At 43.2% G+C, this 15091-nt stretch overlaps 1 protein-coding gene across 1 annotated transcript; it reads left to right on the forward strand.

Moving 5' to 3' along the window:
* The first annotated feature begins 9489 nt into the window (after positions 1–9489).
* Positions 9490–13121, forward strand: Mpc1l (mitochondrial pyruvate carrier 1 like). Its single transcript, XM_035450095.1, is given in 2 exon segments — positions 9490–10014; positions 12382–13121. A coding segment is annotated over 1 exon segment (354 nt). The 5' UTR covers positions 9490–10014; positions 12382–12415; the 3' UTR covers positions 12770–13121.
* Positions 13122–15091: the final 1970 nt, after the last annotated feature.

Below are 15091 nucleotides of genomic sequence, written 5' to 3' on the forward strand. Positions count from 1 at the left end.
GAAAAGGGAGCATGCTAGAAACTCAGGTGGGATTTCTATGTTACAGACTTAAAGCAGAATTCTTTAAAAGAACAGCTGCCAACCAGGCGTTGGTGCCTCACACCTTTAATCCCAGCACTTAGGAGGCAGAGGCAGTCGAATCAATTTATAGTGAGTGTTTGCTTTGTTTAAGGTTGCCTTCAGTGAACAACTACTACAACATACAAGCACACACCGAAATAGTATTCTGGGTCAGAGGCATGGAAGAGTACATAATTTAAGATGAGAGCTCTGCATTTAGCTTAGGCTATAAAAGCTGATTGCATGGGAAATCCAAGGCCTAGTCAGGTTGCTCAGTCCCATTGGTCTTAAAGAGACTGAGTACACAGAAGGACAGCAGGTTAAGTGCACAGTCCAAATGCTCCCAAGGCATATTATTAACTTAGCTGCAATGTCTGGAGAAAGTTCAGTCTCTGAAGGCAAGAGGTATATTCAGAAAATATATCACCACACATTTCAGTGACAGCCCAGAAGACAGTATCAATACTTTAACACCATCTGGACTAGAGGCCATGCCTCTGCTATTTTGGCTAATAATCTAGCTGCCCTTTGCCCTTAAATTAAGAACTTGCCTGAAGCTAATGGACTAATTTCTTTGGTGGAGGAAATTAAAGGACATCATAACATTGAACTGGTAGTATGGTTGTTATTGATAACACTTCTGCTGGTCTACATGAAAAAGAACAAATGGGCCAGAGAAAAAGGAGATTTAGCACAGTTAAAGGGTGGCACCCAGCTCTGCACTGGAAAGGGGGGTAGGGTGCCTTTGGGCCAATACCTCACTGAGCTAAGCTCCTAACTTGTAAAAAGCAGCAGAATAACAAAAGGCTGATGCTGCTTTTAATCCCAGAACTCAGGAGGCAGAGGCAGGCAGATCTCTGTGAGTTCGAGGCCAGCCAGCTCTACAGAGCCAGTGCCAGGATAGGCTCCAAAGATACACAGAGGAACCCTGTCTCGAAAAAGCAAAAACAAAAAACCAAGAAAAAAGAAAGAAAGGAAGGAATGAAGGAAGAAAGGAAGGAAGGAAGGAAGGAAGGAAGAAAGAAAGAAAGAAAGAAAGAAAGAAAGAAAGAAAGAAAGAAAGAAAGAAAGAAAAAGAAAGAAAGAAAAGGCTAATGCTAATGGGATTCAAGAAGGTCATGGCAGCCAAACTTGGTGCTGGCTTTGGAGTCATGAAGAATGCAAGAGTGAAGGGGCCATTCGTTCTTCCTCCCTGATTTCAGAGGGTCACTGAGGCCATGGGTAGGGAAGGCCCTGAGAGACCATTGCATGAAGGTCTGAAAGTGAAATCTCGGTTGTAGTAGACATCCCAAGATGCTAGAGAGGCTAGAGCTATGAGACATCTGCAGAGGAGAGCTGCATACAAGAAATGGAACTAGCTCAGTAGAGAGACGGATGCTGTAGGCAGCAAAACTGGAGGGATGAAGCCATCTAAGCCATTTGCTACAGCACTTGGTGTTTGCCCTGCAGGGTTCCAATCTTACTTTGGTCCAGTATTTCCTCATGATGCCCTCCCCCCATTCCTCTCTTTTGGAATTGATAGTGTATCTTCTCCACCATTCATGTAGAAAATATGTAATTTGCTACAGTTAAGAGGTTACCTTGAGTTCCAAAAGAGACTTTGGACTTTCAAACAGTATTGAGACTGCAAAAGAGTATGGAGACTTTTGAAGTTGGACTAAATGCATTTTGCATCATTATGTGGCAAGCCTATGTGGGCCAAGGGGTGGGATGTTGCGATTTGGATAAGAAAGATACCTCACAGGCTCAGGTATCTGAATACTTGTTTCTTAGCTGGTGGCACTGTTTGGGGAGGTTTCAGTAGTTAGGCCGTGGGGAAGGTATAGGAAGTGCAATGTTTTGGGCGGACTTTGAGATCTCATGGTCTTGCCCCACTTCCGGTTCACTCTCTCTGCTTCATGCTTCCTATTGAGAATGTGATTTCTTGGTTTCTTGCTTTCACTGCCATGCCGCCACACCACGATGGACTCATCTATCTAGAGCTGCAAGCTAAAATAAACTCTTCTGTAAGTAATTTTTGGTCACTATGTTTTATCACAGCATCAGAAAAGAAACTAATACAGAATTTGAGGCCAGTTTGGGTTCAGAGATGCCATCTCTGTGGTGGGTTGAATGAGAATTGCCCTATGCCATAGGCTTAATCTCTACTTGAAAACCTGAACTCTTTGGAAGGATTAGGTAGTGTAGAGTAGGTGTGTCCTTGTTGGAGGCAGTGTGTCACTGGGCTCTGAGGTTTCAAAAGTTATGCCAGGTCCAGTGTCTGTCTGTCTGTCTGTCTCTCTGATGCCTGTGGATCACGGCTTAATGCTCTTAGCTACTGCTCTGGCACTATGCCTATCTACTTCCCATCATGAGGATAATAGAGTAAACCTCTGAAACTATAAGCAAGACTCCAATTAAATGCTTCCTTTTATAAGAGTTGCCTTGGTTATGATGTCTCTTCATAGGACTAAAACAGTAGCTAAGACAGAAGTTGATACCAGAGACCAGGGTATTGCTGTGATAGGCCTGACCATGTTGTTTGTTGGAAGAATATGGTAGACTGTGGGACTTTGAACCAGAAAAGCAGTTGAACATTTTAAGTTGGGCTTAATGGGCCATCCTAATAGGAACATGGAAGACAGTGGCACTGAGGGTGAAGTGGAATGTGGGGGCTCAGATCAAGAAGTTTCAGACAGGGAGAATATTAAGTGTTCTAGAGACATTCAAAATCTGCCTGAGGCTAAATTGATGAGTTTTATACTAGTGGCATTGGCAGAGGAGATTTTAAGACAGCCTAGTATTGACTATGCCATATGATTATTAGTAATCACTCTTGCGCAAACTATAATGAAAAGGAGCAGTTGGGGAAAAGAGAAATACAAATGTATATATAAGTTTGAGGAGAAAAAGAATACCAGGAAATGTAATGTTGGAGTCAAGTCTGTGCTCAAGGAGATACAAAGTTAAAGAAAGACCTGATGCTAAATGGAATAAATAGAGTGATGCTCTCAGGACAAGATCCCACCCAGCATATGGTGCTCTGGGGACACAGGACACTTGTACAATATTTCAGATGAGACCATACAACATGAATGTAATATCCATTAAACATTAGACAAAACCCAACCAAGGAACATTCTGTGACACAACTGTGTTCTTCAAAAACACTAGTGACATAAAAAACAAAGCAAGGCTGAGGAACTTTTCTGGATTCAGGGGCTATTCAACACTCTGCCTGACACATGACTAGATTGTATACTGAAGAAAAAATGCCATAAAAGATATTGCCAGGACACTGACAATGCTATAGATTGTATTCATGTTAAACTTCCAAAATTTGATGATGATCAGAGCAGACATGATCTTTGTTTTAGGAAACAGGCACTGAAGTATTAAGAAATGAAGGATACTTGCTACTTCTACTCAAAGGCTGAGAGGACAATAATGTAAATGTAGAATACATACACATATGTCTATATGCACACATTGATGCACACATCTCTAGTTACACGTGTACACACACATACATCATGAAAAGAATGAAACAAATTGCTCAAATGAGTTGTCATGGTTTGTTCTAGACTGGCTTGGGAAAGCTAGAAATGATATTTTTCAGAGTTTTCATCCTATATGGGGATCACTGTGAAAGATTTGTAATACTAGAGGAAAGCATTGCCAACAAACTTGGGAATACACTCTGCCCCAGGGAGCCAAGTTTGACCACCTATCTTTAATAAGCCAACTAGAGTTAGTCTGTTGATGGGGACGTCCTTCTGTGTATGTTTATTTTATTGGTTGTTGGCCAATAGGGGAGCAAGATAGGTGGGACTAGGAGTCAGGGAGGTTTCTGGGAAATGTAGTGCGAGAAGTCTGGTGATCCAGGCAAGAAGTAACATAGCAGGCAGACTCATATATAAGCAGGGACAAACAGGAAGTTGTGCTCTTGCTCTTCCTCCTGCTCTCTGCTCCGGAGTCACAATGTGATCCTGGGAAGAGGATGCCAGTGGAAGGTGTCCTCAATGAGTCTTATAAAATATATAGATTTATGATAAGACTGAGCTAGAATGTAAGAAATCCTAGTCAATTGGCCAGCAACATTGTAAACTAATATAAGACTCTGTGTGTTATTCTGAGTGCCCACATGGCAGGGCAGAACTCGGGTGGCTGGCGGAAAGCGCCCACATGTCGGCAGGGCTCAGGTGGCTTCGGGGGAAAGATTTATCATTACAATCTGTACCCTAAGAAGCCAATCCAAACAGTCAAAGTAATAGGAAAAAGCAGAAAATGGAAACTTATTCAATGTGGTTACACTGTGAAGAGAACCAAGAGATCTGGTGATCTGATCAAATCCAGTTTTGGGGTCTTAAAGTGAGATTAAAATCTAAACAGAGAGCCAGGATTTAAATACTGGGCGAGGAATATACATACTAAAGCAGTACCAGTCAAGATATGGTACAAACCACTATAGATCCATCATTATCTCTCTGGAAGAAAGACAAATCTCTTCTCTAGGTGGCCCAGACTTTTCTTCTCTGATTGTGAGACTCCTGGGGAAATTTCTTGGTTTCCATTGTTTTAATAGTCTGGATAGCTAAAGTGTTTTTTAGAATATATTTATTTCTGCCAGGTCAGTTATAGCAGCATAGTTAAAAGCAACAGAAGCTACTGGCAGGAGGTGGGGGCAAGTTCCTGCATGTCCACATTCTCTACTCCATGTCCAGCTCTCCTTCCTGATTATGACTCTTTCCAGCCAGCAGTGCCCTAGTCTCCCATGCCCTCTGTGGTGCTTTGAATAAGAATGGCCCCCATAGCTGGGTAGTGGTGACCATGCCTTTAATCCCAGCACTCAGGAGGCAAAGGCAGGCAGATCTCTGTAAGTTCCAGGCCAGCCTGGTGTACAGAGCAAGTTCCATGATAGGCTCCTAAGCTACAGAAAAACCCTGTCTTGGAAAAAAAAAGAATGGTCCCCATAGGCTCATCTAGTTAAATGCTTAGTCATTGGGGAGTGTCATTTGAAAGGATTAGAAGAATTAGAAGGTGCAGGCTTGTTGAAGAAGTGTGACACTGAGAGTGAGCTTTGAGGTTTCAAAAGCTCATGGCAGGCCCAGTCTCTCTCTTGACCTATGGCTCAGATGTACCTTTTGGTTACTTCTCCAGCACCATGTGTGCCACCGTGCTCCCTACCATGACAATGGACTAAACCTCTGAAGCTGTAAGCCAACCCCCAATTAAATGCTTTATAAGAGCTGCCTTGGTCATGGAGTCTCGTCACAGCAATAGAACAGGGACCTTCCTTAGGCCCTACTCTGGTTTCTCCTGATCCTCCAAGTAGCCTTTCAGACACCATCACTTCTCCAGCTTGTTCTTTGACTCAGTCCCATATAATCACTAATAGGACTCCAGTCCTTTGTCATTCCCTGATACAAACTGACACTGGTGTCTGACCCAAGACTACATCAGATTTCTCTTTACTCTTATTTTCTTTTGAAATAAGGTATAACCATATATAGTCTAGGCTGGCTTCAAACTTATAATCCTCCTGTTTCAAACTCCTGAGTATGCAACAGACCTGACCCCTCCTGCCACCATGCCCACACGTAGACCCTGCTATGTAAAGTCCCTTTAAAAATCTCCCAACCCTGTTCCAGAAGCTTAAAGTCAAGATGTTCCAGCTAACTGCTGCTTTTTGCTTCTGTTACACTGTTCTCTTGCTCTGATTCCCCTGCAGCTGCCAAGCAGGATGTGGGTTTTGCCTTTAAAAGCTCCCCGCAGAAAGCAGGGAACAACTGTTTCTCTCTGGCCAGCTTAATAAAGACTTTCAAATCTGGATTCTGATCTTGCTGATTAGTGCCTGGGCCTTTGCACCACAACACAGTGCTGGGGTTACAGGGTTTGTATTTGTTCTTTTCCTTTCCCCCCCCCCCCACCTAGTGTGTGTGTATGTGTGGGTATGGATGGCAGAGGACAACTTTGGGTGTTGTTCTTGAGGGGCCACCCAGCTTTTTTATTGAGGTGGGGGGTCTCCCTGGCCTGGAGGTCATCAAGTAGAATAGGCTGGCTAGTAAGCAAAGCCTAGGGATCTGCTGTCTCTCCCTCCCCAGCAAAGGAATTTACAAATATGTGACACCATGCTTGGCTTTTTAAAAATGAGAACTATTTCATTTTTAGTGATGTATATGCATACATATCCATGTGTGCCTGAGTGCAGGTTCTCACAGAGGCCACCCTGGAGCTGGAGTTATAAGGTGATTGTGAGCTGTCTGATGTGGGTGCCAGGAGTTGAACACCAGTCCTCTTCAAGAGGACTTCCTCTTTCTTTTCTTTTTCTTTCTTTCTTTTGAGACAGTGACTCTTTACATAGCCCTGGCTGTACTGGAACTCACTGTGTTAAACAGACTGGTCTTGAACACATCTTGTAGGCAGGAAAAATAGTAGGTCAAGGGTTTGTGGCTGGGTTGGTGTCCCAGTCCCTCCACTGGCAGTCTTGCCTGGTTACAGGAGATGGCCAGTTCAGGTTCCATATCCCCCTTTGCTGGAAGTCTTAGCTAGGGTCACCCTCATAGATTCCTGGGAGTTTCCATTGCTCTAGGTTTCTAGCTAGTCCCCAAGATGCCCTCAGATACCAGTTGTCTCTCCCAGTACTCTCTCCCTCCACCCCCAGCCTTCCTGTTCCCATTGCATAGAATATTTTTTAAATAAAAAGTTTTAGGGCTGAGAGTGTTTGTCTAGCAAGTGCAAGCCTTTGGTTCAACCCCCAGTACCCATGAAAAGTTTTTGAAAGTCAAAATTCTGTTTTTATATATCTTTCTAAGATATAAAATAGTAGTTGATCATCTCATGGGAACATTAAGTTTTTATTTCTGGTGCAAAGAGTAGTTAGTAGGAGGACCTACTGCAATGACAATGAATACGCCACCCCAAAATGTGCCTCTTAGCCATAGGGATTACTTCCTATTAAAGGTATCTGACTCATGGCAGATTCATGTCTTCAGAAAACAAATGAACTCTCCCATGTAAAGATGCCCTCTACATAGCAAGAGAAACAATTTCCAGTGGAGAGAATTCTGCACACACAGATCTCATTAAAATAACTACCATCTCCCTTTGGCCTCCCACTGACTGACTTTTCTACAATTGCCTCTCTCTGTTCAACCTAATACAGAAGCATGTTGGTTCTGCCACCTCCTCGTGGGTCGTGTAAATCTCTTATTAAATTCCTATGCTTTTCCTGTTACTCTCTCGTGTCGACTTAAGTCCCAGGTCCAGCTGGGACACGATTTGGTGAGCAGTAAAAGTCTGCCTCCCCTGCAATAGGATTCTCCAAAGTGGCCATGAGCACAGAGGGGGTTAAAGGAAAACCATGACATCTGATGGGCTCACAGTTGACTGGAGGGTGGGGCCAGGTAGCTGTGTACCTGTGCATAACACAAGGGCAATATGCACAAGTTTTTTGTTTTTTTGTTTTTTTGTTTTTTTCAGGACAGGGTTTCTCTGTGTGGCTTTGGAGCCTATCCTGGCACTCGCTCTGGAGACCAGGCTGGCCTCGAACTCACAGAGATCCACCTGCCTCTGCCTCCTGAGTGCTGGGATTAAAGGTGTGTGCCATGACCACCGGCCTTAATATGTGCAAATTATTGAGAGAAAGCAGTGGTTCCACAGAGGTTGAACACAGCCGATTCTCTTTTGCCATTTCATTGCACCGAGGGACAGCTGAGCAAACTGAGGCACAATACACCAAACTAACATCATCACCCTGTAGCTCCTGGCAGATGTGAGAGGAGCACCCCACCTTCCGCCACTGTACACAGATGAGAGAAACAGTAAAGAACGAGAGATTCGAATCAGGGCCACAGATGGCTCGAAAATTGCTTTCAGCGGTAACTGAAAATAGCAGAGCCAATATAACGGCCTATTGTTTTATTCATCCAGCCTCATGAGGCACACTATTTATTCCCTTTGGTAGAGATGATGAGCAAATATTCCAAGGAAATCAGCATGGGAGATGGCAAAAAAGAAATGTTTCCTAAAATACTCAACTCTTAAATGTCCTGTTTTTACAAAGGCACACTTATTCCAGGGCAAATTCTGGTGTTTAGTGTTTTAAATTAGGAGAGGGAAACTCTTAAAAAGGAAAATGCTGTCATTATAATACTTGATTCTAGTAAGAATCATCAATGGATGTTAACACTAGAGGGTTAAATATTTAATGAGGAGACATTTACATGGTCTCAAAGTATCTTCCCACAAATTACTTATTAATTGCAAAGGGGAGAACCCTGACTTTACAGGGGAGAAAGCTGGCAACCACAACCTTAGCATCATAAAGAGCCACAGAGACCACGTGCTTCCTAATACAATACCCTGGAGGTACAGCACCCCTTCCATTGTGTGCCTGCCAAAAGGGAACACCCTCAAGATAGCTGTCACAGTTAGTTTGAGATGCCATAATGAAATTACTTAGCATGCGTAATTCATAAATAACAGAAGTATATTCCTTGCAGTTGTGGAAGCTAGGAGGTCCAAAATGTAAGCATTTGGGAAATTCAGCATTTGGTGAGGCTTGTCTGCTTCTAAGAATCCCCCATGAGACAAGCCTCTGGCAGGCCTGTGAGCAATTTTGATTAGGTTAGCTGAAGTGGAAAGACCCACCCTCAATGCGGGCAGCACTTTTTAGTGGCCCAGACATAAAGAGGTCTGAGGGAAAATCTTTGGCTTTTTGCCTGCTTGCCTTTGCAGTTGAGTGCTGCTGGGAACAGCACTGCCACACTGCCACACTGCCACACTGCCACCATCCGTCAGTGATGTCAGGACCTAGTTTCTTCAGCCTTCTAACATGAACTGAAGACCAGCAACTCCCCAGGTATCCCCCAGGCCACACTGGGACTGCTTAGTCATCTAGCTTCATAAACAGAGCAGCTATCAGGTTCATGCACTCCCGTGTGAACATAGCCACTGCTGGACTACCCAGCCCATATCATGTAAGCCAATTTAATAAATTCCCTTTATAACCTACCCCATCTCTCAGTTCTACTCCAGTAGAAAATCCTGTTTAATATATAGCTAAGGATGACCTTACAGTCTTGGTCCTCCTGTCTCTACTTCCCAAGAGCTGGATTATAGGAGGCACTACCAGGCCTGGTAGTAACTGCCACCTTGGGAGTTAGGTTCCAAGGTATGATTGTTTTTTGAGACAGGGTCTCACTGTATGTCCCTGGTTGACTAAACTCAAAACTCACAGAGATCAACCTGGGAGTGGTGGTACACACCTTTAATCCCAGCACTCGGGAGGCAGAAGCAGGCAGACCTCTATGAGTTGGAGACCAGCCTGGTCTACAAGAGCTATTTCCAGGACAGCCTCCAAAGCCACAGAGAAACCCTGTCTCAAAAACCCAGGGGAATAAAAAACAAAAAAGTTTAAAATTATTTCAAAATAAAAACTGAAAAAGAACAACTGAAAGTACTGGTACTCACTCGCACCTTGTGTTGGCTGTGGTCACTCATGTCAGGCAGGATTCCCAAGGCCCTGTGACCAAAAACTTGAGAAGAATGTGTCATGGTGCATTCTCAACACTAGGATAAGCTATGAATCTTTCCTTGTATTTGCTTGTCTCCTCCCACCACTGTCTTTTGAAGGATGATGGTAAGCTCACCAGCCGTGTTCATGTTGGTATTGTTCCACAACAGGCCACCTTCTGGTGGGAGCCCACATAAAAGGACATGGAAGAAGGAAACTTTTGCTTGTTTGCCCTCACTCTTGCTGGCAAGTTTGACTATCCTGTTGCTGCTGATTTAAATCTAATTTCTTGAGGATTCCAATATAAAGTAAAGACCAGCAGCAATCCAGGAAATCATCCAGGCCTCCAGCGCCAAACTGACACTGCTGAGTCATTCAATATTATGGGCTGAACGACTACCAGATTCCCAGCCTTTCTATCCCAAGACAACCGATGTTGGACTACTCAGATACATCCTGTAAGTCACTCTAATAAATCTTCCCCCTTTTTTTAATTTTGTTTTTTCGAGACAGGGTTTCTCTGTGGCTTTGGAGGCTGTCCTGGAACTAGTTCTTGTAGACCAGGCTGGTCTCGACCCTGGAACTAGTTCTTGTAGACCAGGCTGGTCTCGAACTCACAGAGATCCGCCTGCCTCTGCCTCCCGAGGGCTGGCACTAAAGGCGTGCGCCACCAACACCCGGCAACAAATCCCCTTTTAATATACATTCATTCTATCAGTTCTTTTCTTTTATCTAACCCTGACTACCACACTCAGCCTTTCAAGTGCAGGTGTCTGTCACTGTCTGGCTACACTATATATTTTAAACTATTTATTAAGTAGCGTATCGCAGAGACAGGGAAATGAACCGTTAAGAGGTAAGAATGAAAACTCCATTCAGGCTGATGTATCAACCTAGATTTAACTTCTAGAGTTTGATGCCAGAAGATTTATTGCCAGCATATTTAAACATATTATAATTTGGAAAAAAAACCCTTTCCTGGTGTAACACAATACCCAGTGCACAAGGAGGCATAATTACACCAAACTTAGTTCATGTCATTTCTTCCAAGAAGATGGGTTCTAGAAACAGGCTACTTATACCAGCTTAAGGGCCTAAGGAAGGATCTAGCCTGGTCTTGGTCATACAGATAGCCTAGAGGTCATTCGGGCTAATAGTCACCTCTGGTCCTGGTTGTTGGAGCCCCTAGCTATAAGGGTAGTATAAAGGTCATTTAGATTACTGGATACCTCTGGTCCTGATTGTAGGAGCTTGATGTGGTCTGGGTTTCTGGTTTCCCTGGAGATCTGTGGGTAGCAAGGACCTTCGTGTTCCCAACAATACACAAATAACATTCTTTTTTTTTTTTTGAGGTTACTTGTTTGTAAATCACCACAAAAGGTATTAGTATTTTAATGCATATCCAATTACTTTTCAACAATTGCTATTTAAAAAGAATTAAGATATACTACAAGAGCAACAGGTGCTCTTAACCATTGAGCCATCTCTCTAGCCCAACAATTGCTGTTTCTACTAGACAAAGTAAAATCATTGGGAAAATAACCACTATGTTTGTCATTTTCAGTGGAACTGGAGAGGTGGTTCAGCCTGCTACTCCTTCCAGAGGACCTGAGTTCAGTTTCCAAACACCCACAACTGGTAGCTCACAACCACCCATAACTCCAGCCCTAGAGGATCAATCACCCTCTTCTGGTCTCTGTAGGTCCACCACACCATAGGTGCACATATACACCCATACACACACGTGCATAAAATAAGTCTTTAAAGAATTTTCATCAGCAGGTGTCAAAAATTTGTTATGGAAAGCTGTTGGTGAATAGGGTGCCCATATACTATTCAAGTGCCTCTTACAATTATCTGTTGACTAATGAAGGGAAAACTACTTTTATAATGGAGAAACTGGCAGACAATTTCAGCGTAATCAAGTACCCAGCTTACCATAATGATGGAACAAAGTGACACCGGAAACATCACCTGCCTGGTGATGTACTAAAGACAATAAAATATAATCGGTGCTCTTGTTTTATAATTACAAAAACAATATTTTTTTAATGTGAAAAACTCACAAATCCAAAATAAGGACATTCTGAAAAGTCAATGGGCTGGATTATTCAATAATATCATTATAGAAGACAAAAAAAAAGAGTGGGTGAGAAATTGTCCTAGATTAGAGGAGATTAACCCAAGGTGTAAATCGAATGTTAACTTTGACTGGATTTTGAATTTGTCTTCTCTAACTACAATGAGAGAAACAAAGGCTGTCAAAGACTCTAACATTTAAATACACATTGGATATCAGCTAACAGTGCTGTATATAGACCTGAGTGTTTATAAGTGGATGATAGTATTGTGGCCAGGCAGGCAATATCTTTGTCCCTAAGAGACAGATGCTGAAATATTTATGGGTGAAACGGCACAATGTCTTCAAATTACTAAGACTGAATTTCTGTATTTGGTTGAGAAATTGTATTGCCATGGAGTTACAGGCCAGATGAAACAAGTAAGACTCTTCTACACAGTTGGGCAGAAGCAGGCTGGGTCATTGCTATATTGGGTAGCTTGTAGTTTGTGGGGTTCAGGTATAGGAAGAGTGAAAGGCTACAGGCCTTCCACTCAGCGATCACACATAAGGGCTCATGTGCATAGGTCCTATGTGCCTCATTCTTCCATGCTATTAGCCCTATGACAGCTAAGGATGGCAGCAGCGCCTCAGCAGCATGTGGGACCCTGCGTGCTTTACAGCAGAGGTGCGAAAATTGCAGCTGGCTGTTGCGTCAGGGTCAGCTGTGAGGTTAGAATTTTGTGCTCTTTTTGTTGGCTGGCAGCTTGGCTGCTGGCACTCCTCTGACTGAGGCGACCATGGCAAGGGTCGCAGCACTAGTGCGGAAAACTGGAGAATACGTGAAGACCAAGGAGTTCCGGGATTATATAACCATCACCCACTTCTGGGGTCCTGTTGCCAACTGGGGCCTCCCAATGGCCACCTTCAAGGATATGAAGGCGCTTCCTGACATCATCAGCGGCCGCATGACGATGGCGCTCATCTTCTACTCCAAGGCCTTCATGTGCTTTGCCTACCAGGTCCAGCCTCGAAATTACCTGCTGATGGCGTGCCACTTTTCCAATGTGGTGTCCTAGAGCATTCAGGAGAGCCGGTACTTGATGTGCCACTAAGGTGGCAGGGCCAAGGCCAGCAACCCTCCGGCCAAATAAGCTTGATGACTGGGGAATGGGAGGAGTAGCTTGACCCAGACTTTGCAGCTTGCAAGCAATGGACTCTATTCCTCCTAAAGAAAGGCCAAGGGAAACTTTGGTTTGGACTCTAGAACAGCGAAAACCCGATGTAAACCTGCAGTTTGGTTAATAAAAAAAAAAAAAAAGCATCAAACTGATCTTGAGTGTTGCCTGTTTTGTGAACTGTATGGGGAATGGTTTCCCAGGTACAGTCAGGGTTAGACAAGGGAGGAAGACAGGAGGAAAACCAAAATATCCACTCATAGCTCACTAAAGAACAAAACAAAAAAACCTCTCTCGGGAACAGGCTTTTGGGTGCCCAGGGCAAACAAGGGTGTTGGTGTCACAGATGACTTACTTAAATTTGGAAGTGACAAATCCCTACACCAAAGAGGATAGGGTGGGGGGCTGTTTCTGTAGAGGGAAACATTTAGAAGCAGGTTTAAATGTAGTGAAATTCCAGTTTAGATTTTTAAATACTTAAGTCTAGTTGTCTGTTTGTGACCTAGAGCAATTATGGAAGCTGCAATGAAGATGGTATAAAGGACTCAGGATGGTTGCTGTCAATTCTTAAGAGTTTTAGGGAAAACATGCCCAAATAATAATTCTTTCCATCTCTCCTTTAAAGTGGAAAATTTACAGCAGTTTGTGTGCTTGGCCCTGTCCAAGGGATTGAAAACTATCTAGGGATGGGGGTGGGGTGAGGGTCACTGGTCAGCAGCAGGAATTCTCTGGGTGTCAATGTCTTAAACCAGAGAGCTTGTAAAGAGGGAAGAAAGATGGAGGTTGGGTGTAGTAATATATGATTTATTAAAGCTCGCCTGAGGATTCAGAATGCAAAGTCAGCCACAAGCCATAGAAGCCAGGTGCACACCTTTAATTCCAGGACTCAGGATTAAGAGGTAGATGGATCTCTGTGAGTCCAAGGCCACCTAGATTTATACAAGATTGATCCAGTCCTAAAGAGAAACAGCTCACGCAAAGATGATATCAGCACCTGGGATCACATGCCTTTAATTCCAGCATTAGGGGGGTATGTAAAACAGGAGCACAGTCTCAGTGTTCCAGCGATGTTGAGAATAGGAACGCCCCAGCCTGGTTAGAAGTAAGGGCTCTCTGGTATCTTGGCTGCTTTGCTTCCCTGACCTTCAGGTTGAACCCCAATATCTGTCTCTGGGTCTTTTATTAATTCATGCTACAGTTGGGAGGTGAGATTATTACCATTTGGACAGGTTGTCCTCAGGGATTGGATCCTTGCCCAGGATTATACTGAACATAGAAGGCCCAGCTACTTTCTGGGAGACCTAATACACATTTTCAGAAGTGCTGAACCTAATTCTGATAAAGTTTGCAAATGCAAAAAGTAAAATAAAAACACTTCTGCAAGGTTCTGAGACCATTAGCTGTTGGCTAAGACAGGCTCAACAGTGGAACTCCAGGAAAAGTTCTCATCTTGTGCAACATCCAAGCATTAGTTTTGTTGTGGGAAGTCCCTTCCACATTCTAAATATGAGGGTAGAGGTGAGGGAACAAATTATAGGACAGGATATCAGTTGCTATATAACCAACCACCCCATAATTTAACAGCTTAAAACAACACTGTCTCAGGGTTGTGTGGTCTCTGAAGCATAGCCTGTGGCTGGAATATCTATTTCCAGGTTCATAGTTGTTTGCAGGCTTCAGTTTCTTATTGTCCTGTAGACATCTTCAAAAGACTGCTCATGACACAACATGGCTTCCCTCATAGTGGTGTTTGCAAAAGATGGAAGAAGGAAGTCTTCCTGTTACAGCGTAATCATGCAGTGATGCAGCATCACTTTTGCTATATTCACAAACCAACCCTGGTTCACTGTGGAATAGCCAAAGACAGGGATCCCCAGGCCTCCTCATTGACATGGGTTCTGAAACGCAAACTGCCATGCTTTTTTTTGATAGTATGAAGTAACAGAGACCTACCTTGAAAAGAGCTGCCACAAAGTGCTCAGTTTATAGAGTTCTATGCTCATTGTTAACGTGCATACATCAGAGCATGGGTTCGAGAAGTTTCTGGAAGTTAAAAATAGCTCTTAATAGTGAAGATAACTCAGACTACATTGCAATAATACAAACCCAGTCCTTAAGGTTACAAAGTGAACTATATTAAGATTTTCGTTAAAACATCAAAGGTCATCTTTTACTTTATATGAGTAGAAATTAATATTTTAGGCATGTCTCACAAAGTGTATTTTGTAATTTAAATATATTTTAATAAAGGCCACTGTCGAGTGAAGGCTCTTCAGAGCAGGTAAATTTCTAATTAAT

This window comes from Cricetulus griseus, chromosome X (assembly GCF_003668045.3).
Source record: "Cricetulus griseus strain 17A/GY chromosome X, alternate assembly CriGri-PICRH-1.0, whole genome shotgun sequence".
Taxonomy (NCBI): Eukaryota; Metazoa; Chordata; class Mammalia; order Rodentia; family Cricetidae; genus Cricetulus; species Cricetulus griseus.